The following is a 25,907-nucleotide window of genomic DNA, read 5'->3' as shown; positions in this document are numbered from 1 at the left end:
CCTTACATCTGATTTCTCAGTCAAAAAATACACAGAAACTGTTCTCATTCTTCAAGAACACTATAATTAAATGTGTTGATATATGATAGGCCAACATGAGAAACCATTATACCAGATAGGGATATGTTTGAACAGTCCATTTTTCATAGGCCTACATATTCAAAAACAATCAACATACAGTAGCAATGCTGGTACAGACTCCCAGCATTACACACAGGGCAACTTTTTGAGTAATATGGTGAGGCAACATCATGATTGGCTATTAATTTTTTGATGGAATGGTTGAAAAAAAGTCTGCTGCTAATCCAAGTTCTTATAAAAAATACTGTATGATTAACAGTCTAAACATCTTATAGGACCGTTGCCCAGAAAGATTGCTCTAAAACTTGTCCCCATGCATCATCACCTTAAAGGTGCGTCGTGTAATATTTTTAGTTGTTCATTTCCAGAATTTATGCTGCCGCTGCCCATTCACAAATGTTGCCTTTTTAACAGATATTTACAACCACCATCAAATTCTAAGCATTCAATATGACAGGGAAAAAATTGCACTTTTCATACATGGAAAGGGGGATCTTCTCCATGGTCCGCCATTTTGGTTTTCCAGAAATAGACATTCTGGCAGACATTCTCACTATACTTTGGTCATACCAGTAAATACTAGCTCATTATTTAGTAAATATTCGTGCAAAGATCAAAATTAGTAGTAGACAGCACTGTTTCAATGAGCAGCATAGATGCAATACCTGCTCTGGCCACAAATTTACACAGTGCACCTTTAAAAGAAGTGGATCTTGACAATAACAATGGAACAATAAGTCTACATGTCCTCTGTGATCTGCAGCCAGCGATGCTTGTGTTGCGGTCGCCCAAAGCCCTCGTCATAGTTGCCTTTCCTCCTGAACAGCTGCTGGTAGTGAAACACGCAGTAAAACTCCCCATAAAGAGGGGCGTAGTTGCCAACGCTGAAGATAAACAGAAAATGTGTGCAGTTTTACATTGAAATATCCTAATCATGGCCTATCTAATTTATCAATTTTCGATTTATTATTAATCTGAAATCATCTGAGATTTGAGGGAAAACGTAGCTAAATCAAAAGCCTGTCTTTGATTAGTTCTAAATCATGTGAGCCAAGTGATTGTTCAACACTAATAGGCCTAAGTGGCTTGCCCTGAGAATGTGTCACCAACCTTCAACCCTTGTATTGTGTTTGGGTCAAAAATGATCCATTTTCAAGTAATGTAAAAAGAACCATTTTCTTTTCTTTATCCTGGAATGAGGCTTCATTTAATCCTCAGACACAACCGTTTCAACACAACAACATTAATTTTTACCATTTTAGTAAATTCTAAAGGTCTCAAAAAACGCATCCAATCCTAAGGCTCAGTTTTTTTTATCACGGATCAAATTTGACCCACTAAGGCTCAGCCGTAGCTCTACCGGTCATTTGCTGATCTTTCCCCGTCTCTCTTTCCACTGTCCTATCACAAAAAAATAAAGGCTAAAATGCCCCCCAAAAAAGAAAAAAATACCCACTAATACTGCAGATGAATGCAGCTTTCTAACAATACAAGGGTTAAAAAATACCACATAAATGACAATTTCATCATTCATCTAATTTTTTATTCACAATGATGTGACTGTAATTTGATTTGATAATTTGGTCTTTGGAGTGTTTGATTGATTGATTTATTTGAAATAAAATACAATCACAGTTGATTCTTGAGTCTCTTCTGTGACTTCTAAACAAGTGATACATACTCACCTCAGCTTCTTTTTGCAGTGTTTGCAACAGAAGCAGTTCTTGTGAAATATGAATTTGTCTGCTGCCATTCTCTCCATGGTGTAGACTGGCATCAGACACACAGTGCACGTGTCCATTGCCGGCTGTTTAAACTGTAGTGACAGTGTGTAAGGTCATATAAGTCATGTACTGTCATAAAGGCATATTGCAACATAATTTGTATTAAAGGTGCACCGTGCAATATTTTTAGTTGTTTATTTCCAGAATTCATGCTGCCCATTCACAAATGTGACCTTTTCCATGAAGACTTACCACCACCATGAAATTCTAAGTATTCATTATGGCTGGGAAAATTGCTATTTTCATACATGAAAAGGGGGATCTTCTCCATTGTCCGCCATTTTGAATTTCCAGATATAGACATTTTTAGCTGCAAAACGTATTGTTCTTTGGTCATACTAACTACATAATAACTACTGATTTGTCGATATTCATGAAAAGCTCAAATTTGGCAATAGGCAGCACATTTTCAATTAGCAGCATAGTTGCAATACCTACTCTGGCCACAATCTTACACATTACACCTAAGATTGGAGTCTCTTTTTGGCATTGCATCCCTTACATCTAATATAGTTCTTATTCTTACATGTGCATACTGATGCGTGGACAGTTTATGGAGGTCAATCACTTGTTTTAAATCAAAGACTACAGTTGCAGTTGATAAAATGTGCTGTAGTTTATTAAAGGGGAAGAGAAAAAACAAAACTTGTATTGTGTTGTCTCTCTTTATTATCAATAGTTTTAGCATTATTTAACATCTGATAAGAAACGTCACTGTATAAAGAAAATCTTTTTTATTATTACAACCAATTTAATATTTATCAGCAAATACGTATTTAGCACAACCCAAAAACTGCATATGAAAAAGGCAAGCATATGAAATCTGTATAAAACAAAATAAACAAATGCAGTCAAGATTGGAGAAAGTCTTGAGACAACGTACAATTAAAAGACCTCATCAATGCGTGTACAGCCATCTTTACTCCTCTCCTCCTTCCTCTCTCTCTCTCTCTCTCTCTCACACATATCATCTCTAAACTGGAGGCCTGTCTTCTCTGAAACTTGGCAGGTTTGCTTTGGGATACGCTTTCACCTCTGACCTCATGGCGCTGGTCACTTTCTTGCTCTTGGATGACGCCCTAGTCTCTGGCTGTGCAGTCAGTACCGTCTTTGAGGAGAAGTACCTGTTCCCAAAACAATCCGTTTTCTCACAGTCCTCCTTGAGTATCTTCTTCTCAGTGACTCGTTGTCCCTTGGGCAACGTCTGCACCTCCAGCACGTTGAACTGATGCGGATCGAAGGGGTTGTCCATAGCGCTAAGAGTCTTGGTGACGTATGTGCACTCACTCTTTTTATTACTCATCAAGCTCTCCTGTGCTCTGCCACCATTCACCACGAGATCTTTGGTGGACTGGAATCTCTCAGACTGTGAAATATGTTGCTGTGAAGTACTACATGCTTGTGTCTGGCATAGAACAGAAGACTCTGACTCTTTTCTTACTCCAGATTGTATGGAGATATAGGTAGGTGAGGAGGACGGTGAGCCAGTTCTTGGTTTAGTGACAGGAACATTAAGCTCTTGTACTGGTCTCTCCTCTGGCACAGCAGGTGGCTTGTGGCTTTGGTTCGCGTGTGCACCTTTTTTCTTTTTCCCCGAGGCCTTTTTACTGGAGCCTATGCTGATTTTACTGATATTACTGGCAGAATGAGAGGCCTCTGTAGAAGTCATGGACTCTTTTAACAAACCAGATAGCCCAGCGATGTCTGACTCTGATTTCAGTGTGGAAACGGACAGAAGGGCTTTCCTGATGGCTTCCTCGATATCCAGAAGTTTCGTCAATGTTTGCTCTTTCAAATTTAAAATTTCAGCACTTGCTTTCTCGAGATCTCCAAATGCCAGTTCCATAGAGGACATCTCTGGCCCTTTGTTGGGAGACTCGCACTTCTCCTCTGGCAGCACGTCAACTTTGGTCTGTTTTGGCCTTAACTTCTTTGGCTTTATCCTAATCCAGTCTGGGACATTTTCAAAGATCGTCCTCAAAGTCTTCACATCGACGTCACTCGTGTCCTGCTCAATCTCCTCGACTTTTGACAGGATACTTTTCAGCTCCTCTTGCTTGCGCAAGTTGTCGAAAATCTCCATCGCTGCTGTCACGTTCCCTTGCATGATCTCATCCCTGTGAACTGACAGCCTTTGGATCCTTTCCTCCACGCTCTCCTTCTTCACTTTCTTCTCTCTCATTACGACTTTGCATTCTTTGGGATCATTCGTAACTGGACATGACACCGGACCATGTCCTGAAACGCTACTATTGCATTGCTGAGGTGGTGGCTGTTCTTTAGCATCTGTGGCAGTGTCTTTAGCCATCTTCATCCGTTTTGGCTTTACCGGTCTAGCCTTATTTGCGCTCTGTTCAGTTGGAGCACATTTTTGCAGCTCTGCTTGAAATCCTGACACAAACTCACTGCTTATCGTCGCTGTTGAAACAGTAGAGACAACTTGTACTTCTTGAAAGGAACTGAGAACCTCCCTTGCATCTTGCTTTGAGTCGGCATTGTCCTCTTGATGGTCTTTGTCTTGCCTGTCAGACGTTGCCTGTTTTACAATGCCATGCCTCTCTGAACTGTCTGACTTCTTTCCTTCATGCAGTTCAGTCTGCTGCTTCTCAGTAACAGCTGTCTTTTGAAGTGCTGCTGCGACTTTGTGTTCAGAACTGTTTGTCATACCCCTGCAAAGGGCATCTTTGTAGGAAAAGGGTTCAAACACAGGGGACTGTACCTGTTGCTTATGTTTAGTGTCAAGAGTGTTACTTGTGTCTAACACCCCTTGCTTGTTGTCATGTTTTCCAACGATGTCTGGAGCTATTGATGTGCTTTCTTCAACTTTGTTGGCAGCAGGTTTTGCTTCTTCTATCTTCATCTCAGTCTCAAGATCTTTGCTAGTTTCTACCACCACATGCTTTTTTTCTTCCTTTCCGATGCTTTTAGCAGCTATTGAAGTGCTTTCCTCACTTTTGTGAACAGGTTTTGCTTCCACATTGGACTCTGCTTTTTCCTTCCCAGTCCCAAGATCTTTGCTTGTTTCTAGTACCACATGCTTGTTGTCTTCGTTTTCGATGGTTTTAGAAGCTGTAACGATATTTTGCTCAACTTTGTTGACAGACTTTGTATCAAGGTTGGACTCACCTTTGTTGTTGTCAGTTACGAGATCTTTGCAAGTGCTTACCACCGATCTCTTTTTCTTTTTCTTTTTGCCAGTCTTAGGAGCTACAGGCATGTTTTCCTCAACTTTGTTTTCAGGTTTTGCTTTAAGGTTCAATTCTCCTTCTTTCTTCTCAGTATCAGTATCTTTGCAGATGTCTACCACCGCTGGCTTCTTATCAGATTCTTTGGCCGTCTTTGGAGCTTTGGGCATGCTTCCCTTTTCTTTTTTAACAGGCTTTGCTTCCAGGTGGGGCTCTCTTTGCTGCTTGTTTTCAGTTTCGATATCTTTGTCAGTATCTAATGCTACATGTTTGTCATCACATATTTCAGCGGTCTTGGCAGCTATTGACATGCTGTCCTCATCTTTAACAGGTTTTGCCATCGCATGGACTTCTGGCTGTTGCTCAGTTTCAAGATCTTTGCAGGTATCTAATGGTACTTGCTTTTCGATCGTCACTGAAGGTAATGACCTGTCTTCTTTGTCTTTGTTAACAGGCTGTTTTTTCAAATGGTCTGGCTTGGGAGGAATAGCAGGCTTTGGAATACCTGTCTTTTTGCCTTTCTTTTTAGATCTTTTTGATGTAGGTATTTGTGGCGAGTTTATACATGTGGGTGTCTCTGGTGTACTCTGATTTGATTGTGCAGAGTCTTCTACTACAGAGTCTTTGTCTAATGCTAAGGTGGGTATCTTTTTGACCACTGGATCTGATGCATTTGGTGTCAAACTATCTTTAGTTAGAGTCGCTTGAGTCATGACATTCATGTCTTTAGCTGGAGTCATGACATTTGGAGTCCAACTGTCTTTAGCAGGAGACACTGATTCATCACTAGATTTGACCACATGTTCTACATTCTTTTCCTTCTTTTTCTGATCAATCGGAGTTGAACTGTCCTTAGCTGGATTCACTGGAGTGACATCATTGAGAGTGGAACTTGCTTTAACTGCAGTCACTGGAGTTGCAACATCTGGAGTTGAACTTTCTTTTTCTGGAGTCACAACATTTGTATTGTCACTCTTTTTTGCCTGAGTCACTGGAGTAATTGGAGTAATGGAGTCATCACTGGTTTGAACTACATGTTCTACATTCTTGGCCTTCTTTTTTGGCTCACTCAGAGTTGAACTCTCTTTGGCTGGACTCACTGGAGTCACAACATTTGGAGTGACACTGTCTTTTGCCTGAGGCACTGGAGTAACTGGAGTCATGAAATTTTGTGTTGATCTGTCCTCAGCAGTAGGCAATGATTCATTCTTTGCCTTCTTTTTCTGTTCACTGGACTTTCCTGCATTCTTGTAAATCATTGCTGCTGTATAATCCCCCTGCGTGATATTAAAACTGGATTGACCCAAAGACTGGAGTGCTGCATGGACACTACCTTTGATGATTTCCTCCTCTTGTGGTGGCTTTTGGTCCACTGGATTTGAATCATTAGGAATTGAGCTGTCTTTAACTGGTACTATTGGACTTGTTACATTTGCTGTTGAATTGTCATTTGTTGAAGTCACTGGAGTTGTGACACTTGGAGTTGATTGCTCATTTAGAGTTAAACTATCTTTATCTGGAGTCACAACATTCTGAGTTGAAATATTCTTAGTAGGACAGACTGATTCTTTAGTGGGTTGAACTACATATTCTACGTTCTTTGCCTTCTTTTTCAGTTCATATGACTTTCCTGCATCCCTATAAATCTTTGCTGCTGTGAAATCTCCCTGGCTGGTATTGAAGTTGGATTGGCCCAAAGACTGGAGGGCTGCATGGACGCTACCTTTGACTATTTCCTCCTTTTCTTCTTGTGACGGAGGCTCGCTTGAGCTGCTCTTTAAGGACCTTATGGTTTCCTGCAGATGGCCCTTCTTAATTATGACAGCATCACTTTCTTCTGGACTGTCGTGAGTTTCCCACTCATCCTCAGCTTGGTTGTCTGAAGTCTTACTTTCCTTTGTGGGCCCTCGCTTCTCTTCAGCGGGAGCCAGGCTTTCAGTTTTATACGCTGGTGTAACAGCATGCTGGACTTGAACTGGGAAGCCACCTGGTCCAACTGGGGGCCTAGATGGGAGAGATGGGGGGCTAGATTGGGTAACTGAGTAATTAGCAGGCCTCACCGGAAGACTATTGTCAGGGTGCTGTGGTTGTGCAAGAAAGACATGTTCTTGGTCTGCAAAATCATCCCTCTCAGTTATGAAAATCTTTTTGTGTTGTTCTTTTGCCCCCTGCTTCTCCTGCAGACTCTGCTGAAGAGCCTTTGCCTCCAATGTGGCTTCTTGAAGACTTAAAATGGCTGCCTCAAGATTGTTGAGATCGCCCTGTACTGCCTCCACCAAGTCTTTGCGTGGGGGTCTCTCTTCATTTTGGGTTTCATCACAGGTGGTGCTTGAGATAGTTGATTGGTCCTGCACCGGAACAGCAGGTAATTTTTCACACGCTACCGAGGAAGTGATCTCATCCGTAGTGCTTTTGCTTGTGGATTCGCCAGGAGGGCATTTTACTGCACTGTTTGAATTATTTGCTTTTTGGAATGTCGGGGCCCTTTTGCTGTAATCATAATTGGGAGTAGGCGTACTACTAGGTTGACAGAACAGACTTTTAATATTCTTAACAGTGCCAGGAACAAACTCCACCTCAGTCTCCTCAGCAATTTGCCCTTTCCCCTCCTCAGAGGGTGAAGTAAGGTCTTCCTCAGATGGTGTCTTCTGGAGGCTTTTAAGGTACTGCAGATCTCCCTTCTCAATGCACTTCATGAACAGTTTCACATTCCCTTTCTCAATTCGATCAACTTTGCGTGGGCCAGGAGGGTTTGTTTTGCCCTTGGAACCGGCCATCAGGCTTCTAATGGCTCCCTTCACGTCGCCTTTGACTTCCTCCTCAGCTTCCTCAGGAGAGGCTGTCTCCATTTGTTGTTCGTCTTGGACTCCCTTTATATCCCCATGACTAAAGAGCGAGTACACAGATGCCTGGATGCCCTTTTGGGGTATCTGCTGGATGATGACGCCTTTTTGCGAAGAATTATCCATGGCGAGAAGATCCTCCACCACCTGAATCAGATTGACCGTGCTACATTCTTTCTCTTGGTGCGCTGTAAATGGAAGCTGTTGGATGGGCACTTCAGTGTTTTTCATTTCAACGTTGCCCTGCTCATCTTCCTTTATGACGTTTACTCGGGGTACGAGGTTAGCCCTTGGTAAAATCTGAAGTAAAATATTTTTAATGTTCCCAGTAATGACATCCTCCACTAGGACTTCTGGACAACACCCTTTGGTGAAGTTGTATGTGGCTTTTTTGGCCGTACCAGCCTCAAAGGATTCAATTATGGTTCCATGCCCATGAATGGCATTAAAGTGGAACAGAGACTTTAGTCTTTCATTCATGGCCGTGTCCACTACGTCAGCTCCTTCCCTGCGGTTAATTGTATTAAACGGTGTGGACTCAAACAGCTGTGCTCTATCTTTTACATTTGCTTTTTGTTGCTCCTCCTCAGCAGTGGTACTCTCTTGAGTGGCTTGACTGTGTTGCACAGCGACATGCCCACTTGTGGACTCAAACAGCTGTGCTCTATCTTTTACATTTGCTTTTTGTTGCTCCTCCTCAACAGTGATACTTTCTTGAGAGGCTGGAGTGCGTTGCAGAGTGACATGCCCACTTTCACGCTTTTCTGCTTCAGGTTTTTTATTCTTTACCTCTACATGCTTGCTAGCAACATATCCTGTGGCCTTAAACCTTAGTGGTGGTTGACCAGCTGATTTTTTCTCAAAGACATTTTTTATATTGGAGATCCCCATGTACACCTCAGTTTCATCTTGTTGTTGTGTATCTGCAGCGCTTTCAACAGTTACTGGAGATACTTGTGTGTTGTCCAGGACCGGTTTTGTTTTGTCACAGCTGGATTGATTGTGTGAGGTAAAAACTCTCAATTTCTTTTTGACAGACCCCCTCTCCTCATCTGTGACCACTACCTTCATTGGTGATGCATTTTCAGGGCTGTCTGTGCGTTTCGGTATAGTCTGCGACTCGAACATCATTCGTGTCGCGCGGACATCGGCTCTGATTATTTCTTCCTCCACATTATTACTATCTGGTTGATCTCCATAAACGACCTCTGGCGGCAGCACAGAGGTCTGTGACTGTGATTGGTTCACAGGACATTCCTTTTGGACCTGCGCTGTTCCGGAACTCCCAACAGGCTGAGGCCTTGTCATTTGTGGCGGAGGCCTGGGTGGGGGAGGCCTAGGGGGCGGCGCCCTTCTCTGCGGTCCCCCCAAGGCCCGGCCTAGTCCCACTCCTCCCCCTGGCTGTGCCTTCGAGTCAGCAGGGTCCCCCATGTTGTCTTGTTGTGGAGGACAGTTCTCAAATATCCACCGCCTCGACAGGACCTCTCCCTGGTATCCAGTGTCTGCAGCTGCTTTCTCTGGGTCCCAGACTTCAGCGAGCTCCGCGTCCACCGCCCTGTCCAGGCTGCTCAGCTCAGGGCAAGTGTGCTTCATTATACGCTTCAGCTCGCATTTCTGCCGCTGCTGGTGCAAGGCCGAGACTGCCTCCTTGGAAGGAGGCGGAGGAGGAGGCACGGGCGAGTGGCACTGTGGGTGTGTGGGATTTTGGGGCAAGTTTGCAGTCTGAGCCTGCTGCGGGCTATTTCCAGCTCTCTGCAGGGGTTTATTTGGCAGGTGTGCCACTGAAATACCACCTTTGGAGGCTCGGGGGTCCTCTGTCATCTTGAAGGGGAAAAGTGCAGAGTAAACATTGTTATGGTTTCAGTCTTTCAGACGCATTGGTGAAATTCTTGTTGGATGCACTATGCAGTCTGCAGTACTTCATACCTCCGTGACAGCATGCACCATGCACAAGGCAGCAGGTTAGGCACACCACTCCATTCATAGCCCAGTAGTAGACAGAACAGCTGCCTGTGTGTGTGTGTGTGTGTGTGTGTGTGTGTGTGTGTGTGTGTGTGTGTGTGTGTGTGTGTGTGTGTGTGTGTGTGTGTGTGTGTGTGTGTGTGTGTGTGCAGGGCCAGATTAACGCACAGGCTAGATATGGCTGCAGCCTAGGGGCCCTCACCTGCCAGGGGGCCCCTGATCAGCCAAGAATGAAAAATTGCAGAATTATGACGAGATTTCATCTGTTGTATTGAGTCCAGTTGGCAGACATGATATCCTTAATTCCTAACTTGTCATTATGACTTTGTCTATATTACTTTTTTGTGAAATGTATTTACTAGGGAGGGCCCACAGTAACCTGTAGCCTAGTGTCTCCAGGACATCTTAATCCATCTTAAGGCCCTCTGTGTGTGTCTGGGTCATGAACCAGTTATTTAAAAAGCTGCCCATTCAGAGATATTTTGGTTTGGGCAATCCAGTACTTCATAGTTCCTGATTCCACTATATATTCTATCTGGTTTGGTTACACGGACACAGCACACAACATTCATTACATAGGTTTAGAAAGTTAAACTATTGTTCCGTATATTCCTTCTGAAATGACACAATACAGCATCAATGTATTTTCTGAAATGGAAAAAACACCTCATGATTCATTTACCTATTTATCTATTGCAGTTTTCTTAAACAGAAAACAGTGGAAAACCCCTGGATTAATGTCCTCAACTGAAACCAGACAGAATGGTGATTTCAGTGCTCACGAGTCCCATGTAATGGAAGCCAGCTAGCTCCGATGTAGACCAGTATTCAGTGTAACTGTCGGTTTGTGTTGCCTTGGAGAAGCCACCTAGCAACAGATGACTATAGGAGACATGCATTTAGCCATCATGAAACGTCACCCCCTCTGTGCCTGAAGCTGTTAGTGTGAGTTCACATGAGGGCTGTGCTACTCTCTTTGCACAGGTTTCAAATGCGATGACTGACTGACAAATGCGATGCACTACAGTATATGTCAATATAAAAAAAACCTCTCAAAACCTGAACCTTGTGTTTATTTGTTAAGTTCACATGCAAATTACCCACACATCATTTGTCTTACCTTAATTGTTTTTGGTCTGTTTCCAGATGGGCTGGAAGAATCCATTTCCTGAGAAATTGAGTTGTAATGTTATTCACTGCACACACACACTCACACACACACACGACTATCATCATTATCCATGCCAAATTTAATCTTGGCCCTTGACGAACCAAATCTGATTAGCAGTACAGCCACAAGCTGCAAATGTTTTTGTAGCACTTCAATCTTGAGCAATCGCCCAGAAAGCGCATATTTGATTTTCTAAGTGTGTTGACTGTTTGATCTCATGAACCACAAACAAAATAAAACAACGATTGCTCATCTCAAAGGGCAATTTGTACTTTTAAAAAAGTGAAATATGGGTAAACATTATGTGTACTGCATTTATGTATCATCTTGTATAACGTGTATGTCAAATCAAGTCAAGGGCTCTTAAAGGGTAACTTCTGCCAATTTCAACATGTAGTTGTAATTCTCACACTACCCTCGACTTGTCAGGGTCTACCTGAGAAAAAAAAAATCAGCGTTTTCTAAGATCCTGGTCATTGTAATGGGGCCAGGTGTGTGTTTACATTTTTTTTTTTAATCTTGATTTCTTCCCAAGAACATTGAAAAGGTTATGCAACATCAGCGGACAACTAACAAACAGTGATACCTTTTGGGATAATATTTGGAGTTGGCCTATGTTAAGTATATGTTGAATGTAAACAAAATCTGCCCCATTAGATTAGCTCAGATCTCTGAAAGGGCTGACTCGAAAAATGCAGCATCACAGTGTACTGACAAGTCAAGAGTAGCGTGAGCAATACAACATATTGAAATTGGCAGAAGTTATCATTTCATTGTCAAAAATCTATGTAAAAAGGTTGGCACAGACATTTGAAATTGCGTTTGCCTAGTCACCAATGTGCAGTGAAACTAAACACATAAATAAGACATTTGACAATAAACACACACACACACACACACACACACACACACACACACACACACACACACACACACACACACACACACACACAGTGTCTGTGTACCCACTTGCTTCAAGGGACGTCCTGAGCCGTCTGCTGCCACTTTGGACTGGTAGAGTGCAGACATGGCTCTGACAGAAACGCTGGGCTTCTCCCGTACGTGGAGAAAGTCGCTGTCACGGAAGTCTGCAATAGATCTCCTCTTCTCTCCTGCAACGACCCAGTAAACATGTATTTATGTATAGGTCGCCGCTTGTCTGGGCCGGTGGAAACTTAGGCCAGATTTATATTCTACTTTCACGTTGCTGCTCTGAATATAGTTGCTTTCGGTGAACTAAATGGACTATTGCCAATGCCTGTGCTGCTGTTCCCCAAATGACATCATGCTAAGGCATCAGTGGTGTTGCTTAAAGGAGTTGGCTTTGCTATCTTTGCTAACGGGTAACCTACTTAGCAGTCCCACACATCCATCTCCACCAGCTCGCTCGCTCGGCCTGCCTGCCTCCTCGGGATCGTATCAGGCACAACAACAGCTGCTTGCTTGACTACAGCCTACAGGGGTATTTAAAGGGCATTTCAGAAGTGACTGAATATAACTATTTATATCTCCCAAGAGGTACAAGCTAGTACGTATATGCGTACGTACAACCAGAGGTGTACAGAGTAGAAGTAAATACAATGCTAGCACAAGATATTGCGTAGTTATAATAACACAAGTTGTTCCTCTGTAGCTATTGAGTACCTAATGAGAGTGTTAACTTTTCATGACATTATATTACATTACACTTAGCTGATGCTTTTATCCAAAGCGACTTACATTTATGTAGATACAGGGTATTGATTACAGTCCCTGGAGCAATGTGGGGTTAGGTGCCTTGCTCAACGGCGCTGCCTTCAGCCATGGCTGGAGGTGTAGGGAGAGATAAGGTTGGGAACCTGCAACCTTCCGATCTTAAAGGGGTATGCCACTATTTTGGGGCTTAATACAGTTAAAATCGTTGGCTGGGGTTTATACAGGTGGTAAAGTGCCTTATTTTTCATGTTAACCGTTGTCTTGCTTTAAGACAAGTTAAAAGAGGGAATATGTCACTAAGCTAGTGAAAGTCAATGGATCCGTGTAGCATGCTAATGACACTTTACCACCTTTATAAACCCCAGCCAACGATTTTAACTGTATTAAGCCCCAAAATAGTGGCATACCCCTTTAAGACCACCTCTCTAACCACTAGACCATGGCTACCTTTTCTTTCACTTCTACTTTGTACATCTCTGCATTCAACACAAAGTATGGGGAGCTTTGTCTACATTGACTGGACAATATGAGCAATGAGATTGCAGTAACATGAAGCAGGTTTGGTGACCATTAAGCTGTGTGATCGAGTACCTTGATAACTGTTATGGGAAATATCCTGTCATAGTGTTTATAGACACAAGTCAGGGAGCAGCAGAGAGTTAGTAGTCACATGACGAAGATCTTGGCTGGGGCCATATTTATATCCTTGTGACACAGTTTCCATGAAGTATTGACTGATTATGAACCTAGGCCCAAATATCTAATATATATGTAAAAATATCTAATAACGTCAAAAGTTTACTTTTCATATACACTGTACACAAGGAGGTCTATTGTACATTATACAGCATCATATAGGCCTACATAATATACAGTAGGCCTACTTCAATATGAATGCAGTAGCGAACTCTCACATGCATGCTGTACTTTAGACCTTTTTGACAAGCTATTTTGGACGCAAGCAGACAGTTTGATGCACGAGAACCAGCACTGTTCTCAGAAAACAGAAATAGCCTTCAGCCAGCACTTTGCAGGCCAGATGGTCCATACTGTACGGTGTGAACTGGAACTACAACACATGGGCAGACTGTCCAATTATAAGGAAATGACATTTAAGTTCATTAAGAATTTCGGTAACACTTTATTTTAATGTTACATCTATTAGCACTAATAGGGTACATACATTGTTAATGCTAGTATCAGGAACTTGTAAGGCATGTACTAAGCGAAATCAAGGCCTTATCAAGGTTATATTGGTAATAAATCCCTAATTGTGCATGAAGAACAAATTTGTGAATACATGCCTAACCAATGTTTGATTTTGCTTAGTACATGCCTTACAAGTTATTTATTCAGGCATTAACATTGTACACATATGTATTAGTGCTAATAGATGTAAAACTAGAATAAAGTACCAGAATTACCAGAATTTGATGAAGGTCTAGTACCGAAACGTCGTTTATTAAAGAAAGAACAGCGAAATGGTCAGTGTGCGGGAGTTTCTTTAAACTATTGCTGAGTGACCCATGGTGCCATCTCCGACGCACCTGCCAGCTGAGGTGTGCGAAAAAAGCCGAAGTTTAACGTAGTGCTCCAAACTAAACATTTCCAGTGGTGTCGAAACAAGTACACGTATGTGTGGTAGGCCTACATTATGACCACATGGTTGATGCTGAGTGAATAATTTTACTGTCCTCTTCTTACAGACTCCAACAGACTCAAAAGCTTATGGTGCTGGTCTTGAATCTTGTGCATTGTAAAACATTGCAGCCAGTTAAACGTAAAAAAGAGAGTTGCCCTGCTGCCTTGAGTTTGCAAGCTAACTCAACTTGAGACTTAACTCAACTTGAGGCTTTCTCCAGTTTACTTAACTAACTTATTTTTTTTTAGGTTTAACTGGCTGCAATGTTTTACAGTGTGAGCACAGTTCAAATATATGCAAAGAGAGTTGATTGTCACTGCTTTACTCTCATATTTTCCCTTAGCAACAGTCTAGGAGATAGCAGAGGCGGTAAAGTGAGGACCTGGAGAAAACCTTGGTAACAGTTTTCAGTAATGCATTTGTGCATAAATCACTCTTACATCAAATCTGTGCATATACAGAGATGATGTTTAATTCATATGCCCACTTTCAAAAGTAATCTACTTAATGCTGTTAACAACTGATGGGAATCTGGAGAAAACTATGATGACCTATGAATTACCATTTACCAATTTTACCATTGCAAGAAGCATTCCTGGCAACAAATTATAAGGAAATATAACAAACTTCTCCTTATAATTATCTCGACAAAGACCTCACACAGTGACCACTATATGGACCTATGTACCCAAGCCAGTAAATCACTCCCCACCTTTAACCTTTTCAGGAGTACAGTACAGAGTAGTTCTAGAATTTCACTCTAACATTCTACAGCTCCCATAGAACTCTATGTTTTAAAAATCTCGCTGATTTGTTTGTTATGGTTCTTAATCAACTACATGTGATGGTATTCCTCAAAGAGTTAATTTCCCCGACATGATCCCATGCAGTACTCCAATGACCCAGATAGACCTATGATGCAACATAATTATTTACTTCATGCTTCACACACGACCATGCAGTCAGGCTTGTATGAAGTAGAAGTAGTCTTACAGATGTAATTACAATACTATTACATTACGTACATACAATCAGGGTGCGATTTGTAGGGGGGGATGGGGGGGATTGTCCCCCCTTCTGGTTTTGATATCACCACTTTTTCTACATGACTTTAATTGCAATTTATTGTAACTCCATTGATATTGCTCGAAATCTGAAACATAACCCCCCCTCTGGTTTTCTGACAAATCGCACCCTGCATACAATACATACATACAAAGTGGAAACAATGTAATATCATACCACTAGCGTTGTTATTACACCTGAAAGTGTACTACTTCCAAGTGTTCTACTTCTACTTCTACTTCTACTTCTACTTCTACTTCTACTTCTACTTTATAAAAATGCAGTCCATTTACCATTTACCATTAAACTCATGCTGTAGTAATATTAAACACACACTCACCAAGGCAAAGAGAAGGAGGCAGCTAACTCATAGATCACCACATGGCACCACTAGACTCGACAAGACTCGAGCAGACTGGACAGTGTTGCTATCATTGGAGAGCCCTTTCCCTGTTCCCGTACAACTGCATGAGGGGGCTAAAATCGTCCCCCCGTGTGTGCGTGAGCGTGTGCGTGAGCGTGAGCGTGCGTGTGTGTGTGCGTGTGTGTGTATGTGCGTGTGGGCGTTCGTGTATGCGTGCGTGCGTGTATGCGTGTATGTGCGCGCGCGCGCGTGTGTGTATGCCTGCGTGCGTGCGTGTGTGTGTGCGCGTACGTGTGCGTACGTGTGTGTTTGCGCGTGCGCGAGGGTGTGTGTGTGTGTGTGTTTGTGTGTTTGCATGTGTGTGTGTGCATGTGTGTGTGTGTGTGTGTGTGTGTGTGTGTGTGTGTGTGTGTGTCACTGGGTCTCTGACTGCTCCCATTCTTGCAACAGCTGACCCTGTCCTGTCATCTCAGCCACCTTCAAGGGACGGTGGGTGCAGGCTGCCTGCCAGGAGTCTATTTTTAGGCCTAGGCCCTGTGGCCCCTCTACTATTCTGGAGCGGGGCTGACTCAGTCGGCCATTAGCCCAGCAGGGGGTAGGTGGTGGTGGGTGTGTGTATGGAGAGCCGGGGGTTATTGTGCTATGGTGGTCCCGATACTGTACTGTACTGCACTGCTGCATCCCAGCCCCAACATTGTGGGTCAGAGTCATTTTTGCGGTATTACCCGAAAGGAAAGGAAGCTAGAAGGCAAGGATGAAGCTTTACAGTTTGTGTCCTTTTAAAAGAACTCTGTGAGACTAGATTATCATAAAATGCCACTGGTTAATACTGGGGATTTCAGACTGTACTACTGCATTAGCTAAGTACAACTAATGCCGGTGTTGTCACTGCTCTCTTACCTCAATGAAGAATTGTGAATTATTGTAGTAAAGGACTAGAGCAAACACACACTACTTGATTATGGCGTCTGAGGTCAAGTTGTCCTATTATATCACAGAATAGACAGTAAACACCCAATAGCGGCCCGTGGGCCAGATCCGGCCCGGGCATGGCAAACAGAAGGCCTACCATGAGGTTGGAACAAATGAAAACACATATGTGTGCCATCTGTGGCCATAAGGTCGGGTGATTTGTTTGGCCCTCAGCCTCATTTGCGCTACATAATTTGACCCTTGGGGAAGAATAATTGGAGACCGCTGGACTAGACGGTAAACACCTATTTGAATTACGTTTAGGGCTGCAACGAGTAGTAGACTAATCGTGACTAATCGACTATAAAAATTTGTCGACAAGAATTTTCATTGTCGACTAATCGTTTCATTTAATTCAATGTTTTTTTTACTTACTTCCCTAATGCTTTATTACTTTATAGGAACCTAAAATTGCCCAGCACGTATGAAGAAGCCAGGAGGCCAGGAAGGTTTGTTGGAGGTTGGAGCAAGTCTTTTTTTTCACGACTAATCGTGACTAACTGTGTCTAGACCTATCGATTAGTCGACTATTAAAATAATCGTCAGTTGCAGCCCTAATTACGCTCTGATTCTTATGGTCTTACTCTCCTCGGATGTTTGATTCGTCCAGTCCGGCACCCCGGTGACAGTCTTTCGTCGTTCTGAGCGGGTTCTTCTTGCAACCTTCAAGATCAGGTGGCAAAAGGTCAACACAAAGCTCAATGTTTTCCTCAGTGGAATTATAATTATACTATATATTATAAACAGGACCGGATTATCCATAAGGGGCAGTGGAACAGTGCCCAGGGGCACCAATCATATACAGCCAATTAGGGGGCACCACATGACATACAGTAAACCTTACAAGGATCAGGAAGTCGCCATTTCACACTGAAGAGGGGTGTGAGCCCGAAACGTCTGTGATGTGAGGCGATTAAAATTGAAAAAAGAAATCTGACGAGTGCTTCTTTATTCACTTTCTTTTTATACAGTAAACCTTACAAATATTGTTCATGGAGGGGCAACCTGCAAGGTTTAGTGCTCAGGGACACCACAGTGTCTTAATACGGTCCCGATTATAAAACATAGGCCTCTACTCTTACAAAGTACATCATAGGACTTTTCAATGCCATTTTGAAGTAAATTAAAAAAACATCTTTCCACTGCACTGGCTGGCTGATAATCAGCAAGTGTGCTGAAATTACAACATATATGTATACTGCTGCTCAAAGCATAGCTTGGCATAAATATGCCATGGCAAACAAGAATATGCCCTCAATTAGCTGAATGAACCACATAGAACATCTCGCAAGTGCTTTATATTTTGGAAAAAAAAGCAGGTTGTTTCACTTGGGGTGGCTTCGCAACCCCTGTAACTCTCACCTTTTGGGTTACCTCCTGTTCCTCACTCCTGTGAGCTGAGGCATTGTGGGTAATATCCTCCCCAACATCCTGCTCCTGTCCATAGTCTTCCTGTGTGTCCTCATTTGCCCCGTGGTCACCCATGTGGGCGTGCCCATTCACCAGAGGCATGCTGGGAGTGCCCGCCCTGCTCTTCAGCTCTCTAGGGGTCGAGACCTTTGACTCGAAGAGTGCCCTCAGTGCACTGGTACCCCCACCGGATGTACCACCACCACCACCACTGCTGAGAGGTAGGCTCTCCATGGACCTTGCACGGGACAGGGCCAGGGGCTGCCTCTCGCATAGGGACCTGGAGCGCTCCCTCACCCCCACAGTCCGCGCCACAGGCACCAGGGGTTCCGGCTCCAGCTCCGGCTCTGGCTCAGGCTCAGGCTCAGGCTCAGGGATGGCCTCTGTGTTGGAGTCACTCCCGGGGGCATTGACTTGGGCACGGGCCGGGGCTGGGGCAGGGGCAGGGGCAGCGGTAGAGGTCGGTGAACGTGTTGGGGAGGTCTTGAGGACAGAAGTGTATGTAAGCTGTTTGTACAACAGTTCTTAGGTGACATTCAAATTAAATTCTTTCTGATTGAAGTGCAGCTCATTTCAGACTAGGGCTGGGTGTCACAGCCATGTTCCTGGATCGATTTCAATTTTCGATTTCGATTTTTAAGGGCTTTAAATTGATTAATCACGATTCGATTCGATTTGATTAGATTCAATCCATTCCCCTCTTGGTGCCAGGAGTTCCCCCAAAAGACGCTTTAGCCTATTTTTACATAAACATTTCAAAGAGTTGTGGCTTGACAGTGCTAACCGATTGATCATTTTTAATTAGCAGGCCTGGGCCTAATTGACTAATACCTACTGGGTATTTTCCATAGACCTTAGTTAAACAAAAAGAACAAAAAGAAAAAGAACAAAAAAAACAGATCATGTGCCCTGTGAATCGATTATTGTGAATTTTAAATGAAATCGATTAAATCAATTAATCAATTTTTTACCCAGCCTTATTTCAGATAGAGTATGACTTTGAGTTCAATCAGTTGTGATTGAAGAAGGTGCACCTTTAGCCTGATTATCATCGACGTTCAAAACTCTTTGAGACTTGGTCTGACCAAGAGCATAACAATTAACATTTCCCAAACGGCATGGTTGACCCACCTCCCTTGGTTTGCTTATGGTGGCTTGCTTCCCGACACAGTGAAAGGAGTTCCCATATTTTTTGGAACTCAGAAAGTACTTGCATTGCTCTTGACCTGACTATTTGCAACGCTGAAGGTGTTGCGTCACTAGGAGGGCACAGCCTGGCTAGTACATGTACAGTATGTCTTCAGTTGCCAATATACTCACCTTTTGTTTGACATACTGTGACAATGGTATTTGTCCACTCTCAGAGTACCGGTATCTGTAAGTGCAGATATCAATTACGTGTATGTAATTCAGAAAGGCTGCTGATATTACTGTACATAAATTGTCAATAAGCAAGTTGCTAAAAATCAATAACTGAAAGGGGAACTGAGTGAGTCTGAGTGTGGAGACAGTGAGCAGCTGTGTGTGTGTGTGTGTGTATGTCTGTCTGTCTGTCTGTCTGTCTGTCTGTCTGTCTGTCTGTCTGTCTGTCTGTCTGTCTGTCTGTTTTTGTGTATGTCTGTCTGTCTGTCAGTTTGCCTGACCGTGCACTCCAATGAGATGGGATGTTTGACTCACTCTGCCACCAGTTGAGATACAGACTTCTTCCTGTCCCTGAGTCCTATCCCAGGGATGGACACCGGTGGCCTCTCCACACTCACACTCTTCAAGGACTGGCTCCTCCTCAGAATACCCTTCACCTCCATTCTTAATCACCGCTCTGGACACACATACATGCACACACACACACACACACACACACACACACACACACACACACACACACACACACACACACACACACACACACACACACACACACACACACACACACACACACACACACACACACACACACACACACAGTTTTGTTGATATGATGATTTGACCTTTAAAGACTGTCTGGAATTCTCTGACATACCACTGGAAACCCTGCCGCAATACACCGGAGTCATCATCTTTAATACACATTACCATCATCTTCAAGTTTATCTGTAAGATTTAAACTATTTTTAAAGGCCTTTCTGTCAGTCATACTATTCATGTAAATTTCTCTGGAGAAACCCATTTTCATTCATTGAGCCACTTGGTCTAACAGAACTCAGCGAAACTAACATGGTTAAACTCTGTGGTGGTATCACAGACGCAAATGCACAGTAAATAAATGACAGACCTCATCTGTTAATAAAAATGTGTCATTACACCAATTGTAAGACACATTATCAAACCAACACAGCCCGGGACAGAGAATGCTGACTGACAACCGCAGAAATTCTATTACAACAACATTCCAACTTGCTTTATATTCCCATAACACTTAACCAGTTTTTTTATGTGTACATGCATTGTTTAGGCCAGTGCTCTCCCGCATATTACCACAGAAACTTGCCTTATTAGGAGATGCTGCTCTATAGACATCACCTTTGACCCCTTTAAGGAAGTGTGTCATCTTCAGTTTTGCCATTCGTTTACCATGCTACAAATTATTGACTTAGTATCGGACATCTTCTGCAAATCCAAGCACCTATTTTGATCAATATTCTGAACTGGCCTTCCCCAGCTATGATATTTGACACCTGCTAGAGGCTGTTCTATAATGCCATTATTTCCAAAAAAATGCAGCATTTTCTATTTAACAAATTCACAAATGCTGTATGTAAACGTTAAACTGTTACCAAACTGTTGGTTATATTGAACATTTTCTTTAACTCAGTATATTGCAAATTACCATACATTCTATTCTGAATAATATTTCAAATGCGAGTACAACAAAATATGCATGAGAACATTTATGATCGCATTTCAAGTTTTTTGTGCACTACATCGCAACCAACAAGACAATATACCCTATGACCAAAAAATCCTATCCTACTTCATATGACGTGCACACTACAAAAATAATCAATATGACAGCGCAGTATTCTACACACCTTGCACAGACATATTATTTTAAAGACAGTAGTTTTAAATGAGTGAAAATGAATGAAAAAGTACCTTTATATCCAGGCTGTCCGTTGTCAGAATGTTGCTGTGTGTGTGCATCACATTCCGCATCACAAGACACACACGCCATCCTCCATGTGCAAAGTCCCTTGTCTTTAATGAGCTTGGAGGTGTACGGAAACTGTAAAAGGCAATTGTAATTCAAGACATTTTAACACCGATATCAATGCAGAATGTAAAGCTGTACGTAGTATAGGCTATGCAATGGAATGTAACATGTACATGCAATATGCGGACTCCTGTTGTACACAAAAACATTTGTAATGAAATGGTAAAAATGCTAGTGCATACGGCTGGATATGTTGTTTGTCCCAACAGTATATAGGTCAACAATGTTTTAGTAGTAGCATGTCAGGGTGGTGCAAACACAGCGAATGCCACTATTGTATGGATTCAATTATTTTATTCTTGTTTTAATGGATTATCCAGCCTATTCATTGCAGTACATCAACTACCAATTGGGCCTACTAATTAATTTATGGGCATTAGCAGTGGTGGTACCACTTGACATCTGAGCCCAAAAAATGTCATTGACCCATATGCAGCAACACACTGGCACAACGTTGCAGCTCATGGAGTGCTCCATTGAGTTCAATAGTGTTTGAAGGAATGCTATCTATTACTGTGGCCTGTTGTGTTTGAACCAACTTACAGGTGAGGAGGCACACTCAAGCTGCGGTATTATATGTGACCCCGCTGTGAGTGGCGAGCACTCAGGGAGGGCTGAGGTGGGAGGAAAATTCAGGCCGGGCATTTTTAGCCAAGGCCAGTCCACCAGGCACTGAGAAAGACAAATGAAGCCTTTGACAACATTTTTTGGCATCTAATATGAGCTAATTTGACCCTAGCAGCCAAAATGCTTTATTGATATCTGACTATCTTGACGAGACCTGCTGCAGTGGCATGGAAACTGATACCATTGAGGGGAGATTCAGGCCAAAATCATCAACAGTCCACTGGGCAAATGCCCCGTATGCCTTATGGCCAATCCAGCCCTGCGAGCACTCATCATAATGAACAAGCACCAGGAGCACTAGCGGAGAGAAGCAGACGCGGCAGGGGAAGTGTGTTGGAGGTGTTCAGATGAAGTGCTGTTCTTGAACGAGAGATAGGACTTTCTAAAGAATGAGAGACTGCTTGGTTTTCAAGAGCTATGTACTTCAAGAGTGAAGTACAGAGTATATTATACGTATGTTGTACGCTGCCTGCGCTAATTACATATGTGTGTGTTACACAGGCTGTCTCAAAAATGTATACACACATTCATCGGAATGTAGGTGTACACGTATTAAAATTGTGTCATGTTGACCGTAGAGGATAGTAAAAAATGCCCAGCCATCAACACAAACATTATGAAACTGTCATTTTCCCACTTAACCACCTCCCCTGTCAAATTAGAAGTAATTTATTAACTCCTCGTGTGCTGTAATAACTGACTCCAGTCACAGTGTTAGCTGACTGGGAGTGTTCCTGGGGTAGGGTCTGGAGGTCATGTCACTGTGACACTGTGACACTGCTCATCCAGGCACATTTACTACTCTCACTGGGGGGTGACCATGGCTGGATTGGCCATAATACATACATGGCATTTGCCCGGTGGCATGGGTGTAATTTTAGGTGTTGATGGTGGGGACATGTCCATACCACTTTTGAGATCCTAGCTTGTCCCCTCCAGTTTTTCACAAATATAGGCCTCCTGCAAAAATCTTAGCATGGACAATTTGCCATTGTAATATCCCCACCACTCACTACACCTTTGCCCGGTGGACTGCTTATGATTTTGGCCTGGTCCTCCCCTCAGTGCAGTGGTGTCAGTCCTCAAGCCACTAAAGCTCTCTGAGTCGGATTTAAATATTCATTTTGGCTTTTGTGATCAAAATAGCTCGTAATAGATGATTAATAATTAAGATTTAAAATGTTGCCATAGGCTTTACTGTCTCGCTCAATGCCTGGCGGTATTTTCTTAGCTGAAAATGCCCGGCCTGATTTTGTGTCCCATTTCAGCCCTGGTAGGAGGATGCGACGGAACTGGAGCTGTGGGTGCCGGAGGGAACCTTTGAGGTGTGGGTCAGGACCTAGCGTCACATGAGCTGGCATAAAAAGTGTCTGGCCCACACCATACAAGTGTGCCTGCTGTCTTTCATACTCTATGTCTCTTTTTTAGACACAGGCAGAGGGAAACCTTGTTTTAGAAAGTGAAGGAAAGGCCCTGCCGTGGCCAACTGTTAGGGCACTCGTCTGCCATGCGACCGACCAGGGTTCGATTCCCGGCCAGGGTCATTTGCCGACCTTACCCCAATCTCTCTCCCCATTCGCTTCTTGTCCACCTCTCAAACTGTCCGGTCATCAATAATGTCATAAAAGACCCCCCCCCCCCCAAAAGCATTCAGTATGTATCCCTTTTGCCTGTGCACTAAACATGGGACAGTATTTTCAATGGTGCAGTGTTACAGTGTACAAGCACATATTTTGCTGCTTTGCTGCCTTCCGAGTGCTTAGGCCTCACTAATAGTTTAGGTCAGGGACATGCTTGCAACAGAATAGCGAGCTTGTGCACTTTTTGTGCACAAACGTGTTATCATACCAATTGTATGTCCATTTTGGGCACGGTAGAGCACCAATGTACAATGTACGCAGAGGCGTGCAGTATGGTGCAGTATTGACAGAACCGTGACGGGTGATCTTCGGAACTTCCATATTGATGTCACAGTAGAGTCAAACAATGGAGGAGAAAATAATGAGAGTCCTCATTGGCTATCTGCCCCCTAGATGATACCTCCAGTATCGAGCAAAATGCTCCGGTCCTCATGAAGCAAAAATGTGCACTCGGGCTCACCCGGTTACATTCGTAATTTAAGGTATGTCTCCAGCTAGTCAGGCAATTCTGAGAGAGAGACAATTCTGCTCTCAGCCAGTAGGAGGTCAAACGACTAAAAACTGTTTGATTTTGCTTTAATAATTTGGCAATCAACCAGTATGAAGAAATGTTTAAAAAATCTGTGTGAGTGTTGCCCTGCTCTAGGAATACACTTACGTACACTGCTGTTGAAAACACATGTTTCTGTGGCTATGAATTAGTGACAGCATACCGCATGATGTACATTCCTTACAGTATACAGCATAACAGACACACACACCTTTATGACATGCTCTCACTTTAATGCCTTCAGTTTTGCTGTGTGCGTGTGGGAGCATAATTCAGGGGTGCACATAACTGGTACGCAGGTGCGCATGCGCACCAAAAATGAGCGATGCGCACTGCCACTTGGGTCACTACCGCGCTCTTGCGTACTGCCTAGAAGTTGAGCCATCCCTCTCGAAATATTTCACATCGCTGTTCATGTTACCAGTGTATATTGGTGTAAAATGTTGGTAATTACAGTCAAAAAAGTCTAAAAAATGTCTAAAAAGAAACAGACAACAGTAAGCAGCTTCTTTGGAGTTTCGCCCCCAACTAAGAAACAGCAACTGGAGCCAGAGCCGAAGAAAATACTTTTTTCTGAGAAGTGGCTGCAAGACGTTCCCTGGCTTGAGGCTAATGATGAGCGGACTGAAATGTGGTGCAAAACTTGCCGTGCACATCCACAGCTAGCAGACAAGACAGGTGCGTTTTATAAAGGGTCGAAGAATTTCAACCATCCGTCATTTACCAAACACGAAAAGAGCAAGGAACATACCGCAGTAGTGCAAGCCATTACTAATAAACAAGCTAGCCGAGAAGACATAGCAAGTCGTCCACTTAGCAAATGGCGAGATAAGCTTACTGAGGAACAAAGGCAAGCTCTTTTTAATGTTTTTCTTCTTGCTTTCCATAAAGCCAAACATGCACGTCCCATGTCTTCATTTGCGGAGGATATTCCTCTGCTGAAGCGGTTAGGAGTTAATGTAGGGACTGCTTATCATTCACGTGAAGGGGGGACGAGGATTATGCAGAGCATCGCACAAACTGTCAGCGGGGAGTTACGAGCAAAGTTGCAGGCTGCTCAATTTTGGGGACTGCTTTTTGACGGATCTGAGGATATCACTAAAACTGAGCAGGAAATCGTTTACATTGTGTCAGTATCCAGCAATGGAGAGTTTTCGTCAGACTTCCTCGGATTTATTGAACTGGGTGCCGACCGCACGGCACAGGCAATTACAGATGGGCTTGTGAAACTTTTTCGTGACTCGGGATTGGACGACTGGAGAACAAAAGTGGTCGCTGTGTGCACAGACGGAGCAGCTGTTAACGTCGGGGTGTACAACGGTGTTGTACCGAAACTGAGGGGACTAGTGGCGATCGGAGACTCTCTTGTGCACGTTCTGTGCACTGCACACACGCTGGAGAATTGCGCAAAATCAGCTGACCGTAATGTTCCATACTGCAAGACGTTCAATCAGTCAGTGGTCAGGCTGCTGCAATTTTATTTACAGAAAGGTGGTGCGGGAAAAAAAAGCTGCATTGCAGAAGCTTTGTGAAGAAAATGGGATCTCTTTTTTGAAATTGGGAAAGTTTCATAATATTAGGTGGTCTGCATGGCGGCATGACGTCCTGTTAAAAATATCAAGATTATTGCCAGCCATTAAAATGCAATTGGCTACAAGTGATAACCCTGACTTGCAGCATATCTGTACAGAGCGTTTTCAATGCT

The 25,907-nt window shown here is 43.2% G+C and overlaps 1 protein-coding gene across 1 annotated transcript; it reads right to left on the bottom strand.

Moving 5' to 3' along the window:
- Positions 1-60: 60 nt before the first annotated feature.
- LOC134455301 (xin actin-binding repeat-containing protein 1) lies at positions 61-19,979 on the bottom strand. The gene is made up of 8 exons (XM_063206323.1): positions 19,872-19,979; positions 18,139-18,657; positions 17,349-17,427; positions 11,996-12,138; positions 10,976-11,023; positions 2,881-9,714; positions 1,767-1,897; positions 61-965 (listed from the first exon to the last, which is right to left on the bottom strand). The coding sequence occupies exons 1-8, from the start codon at positions 19,977-19,979 to the stop codon at positions 821-823; spliced, it is 8,007 nt and encodes a 2,668-aa protein (XP_063062393.1). The 3' UTR covers positions 61-820.
- Between the last annotated feature and the right edge of the window lie 5,928 nt (positions 19,980-25,907).

Source organism: Engraulis encrasicolus, chromosome 9 (assembly GCF_034702125.1).
Source record: "Engraulis encrasicolus isolate BLACKSEA-1 chromosome 9, IST_EnEncr_1.0, whole genome shotgun sequence".
Lineage (NCBI taxonomy): Eukaryota > Metazoa > Chordata > Actinopteri > Clupeiformes > Engraulidae > Engraulis > Engraulis encrasicolus.
This window is presented reverse-complemented; position numbering and strand designations above follow the sequence as displayed.

Coding starts and splice junctions, on each gene's coding strand:
- LOC134455301 (XM_063206323.1), bottom strand. CDS start 19,979: ATGGAGGTGAAGGGTATTCTGAGGAGGAGCCAGTCCTTGAAGAGTGTG. Junction 11,024..11,995: donor CAGGACGTCCCTTGAAGCAA/GTGGGTACACAG, acceptor TCAATTTCTCAG/GAAATGGATTCTTCCAGCCC. Junction 9,715..10,975: donor ACAGACCAAAAACAATTAAG/GTAAGACAAATG, acceptor TTCCCCTTCAAG/ATGACAGAGGACCCCCGAGC.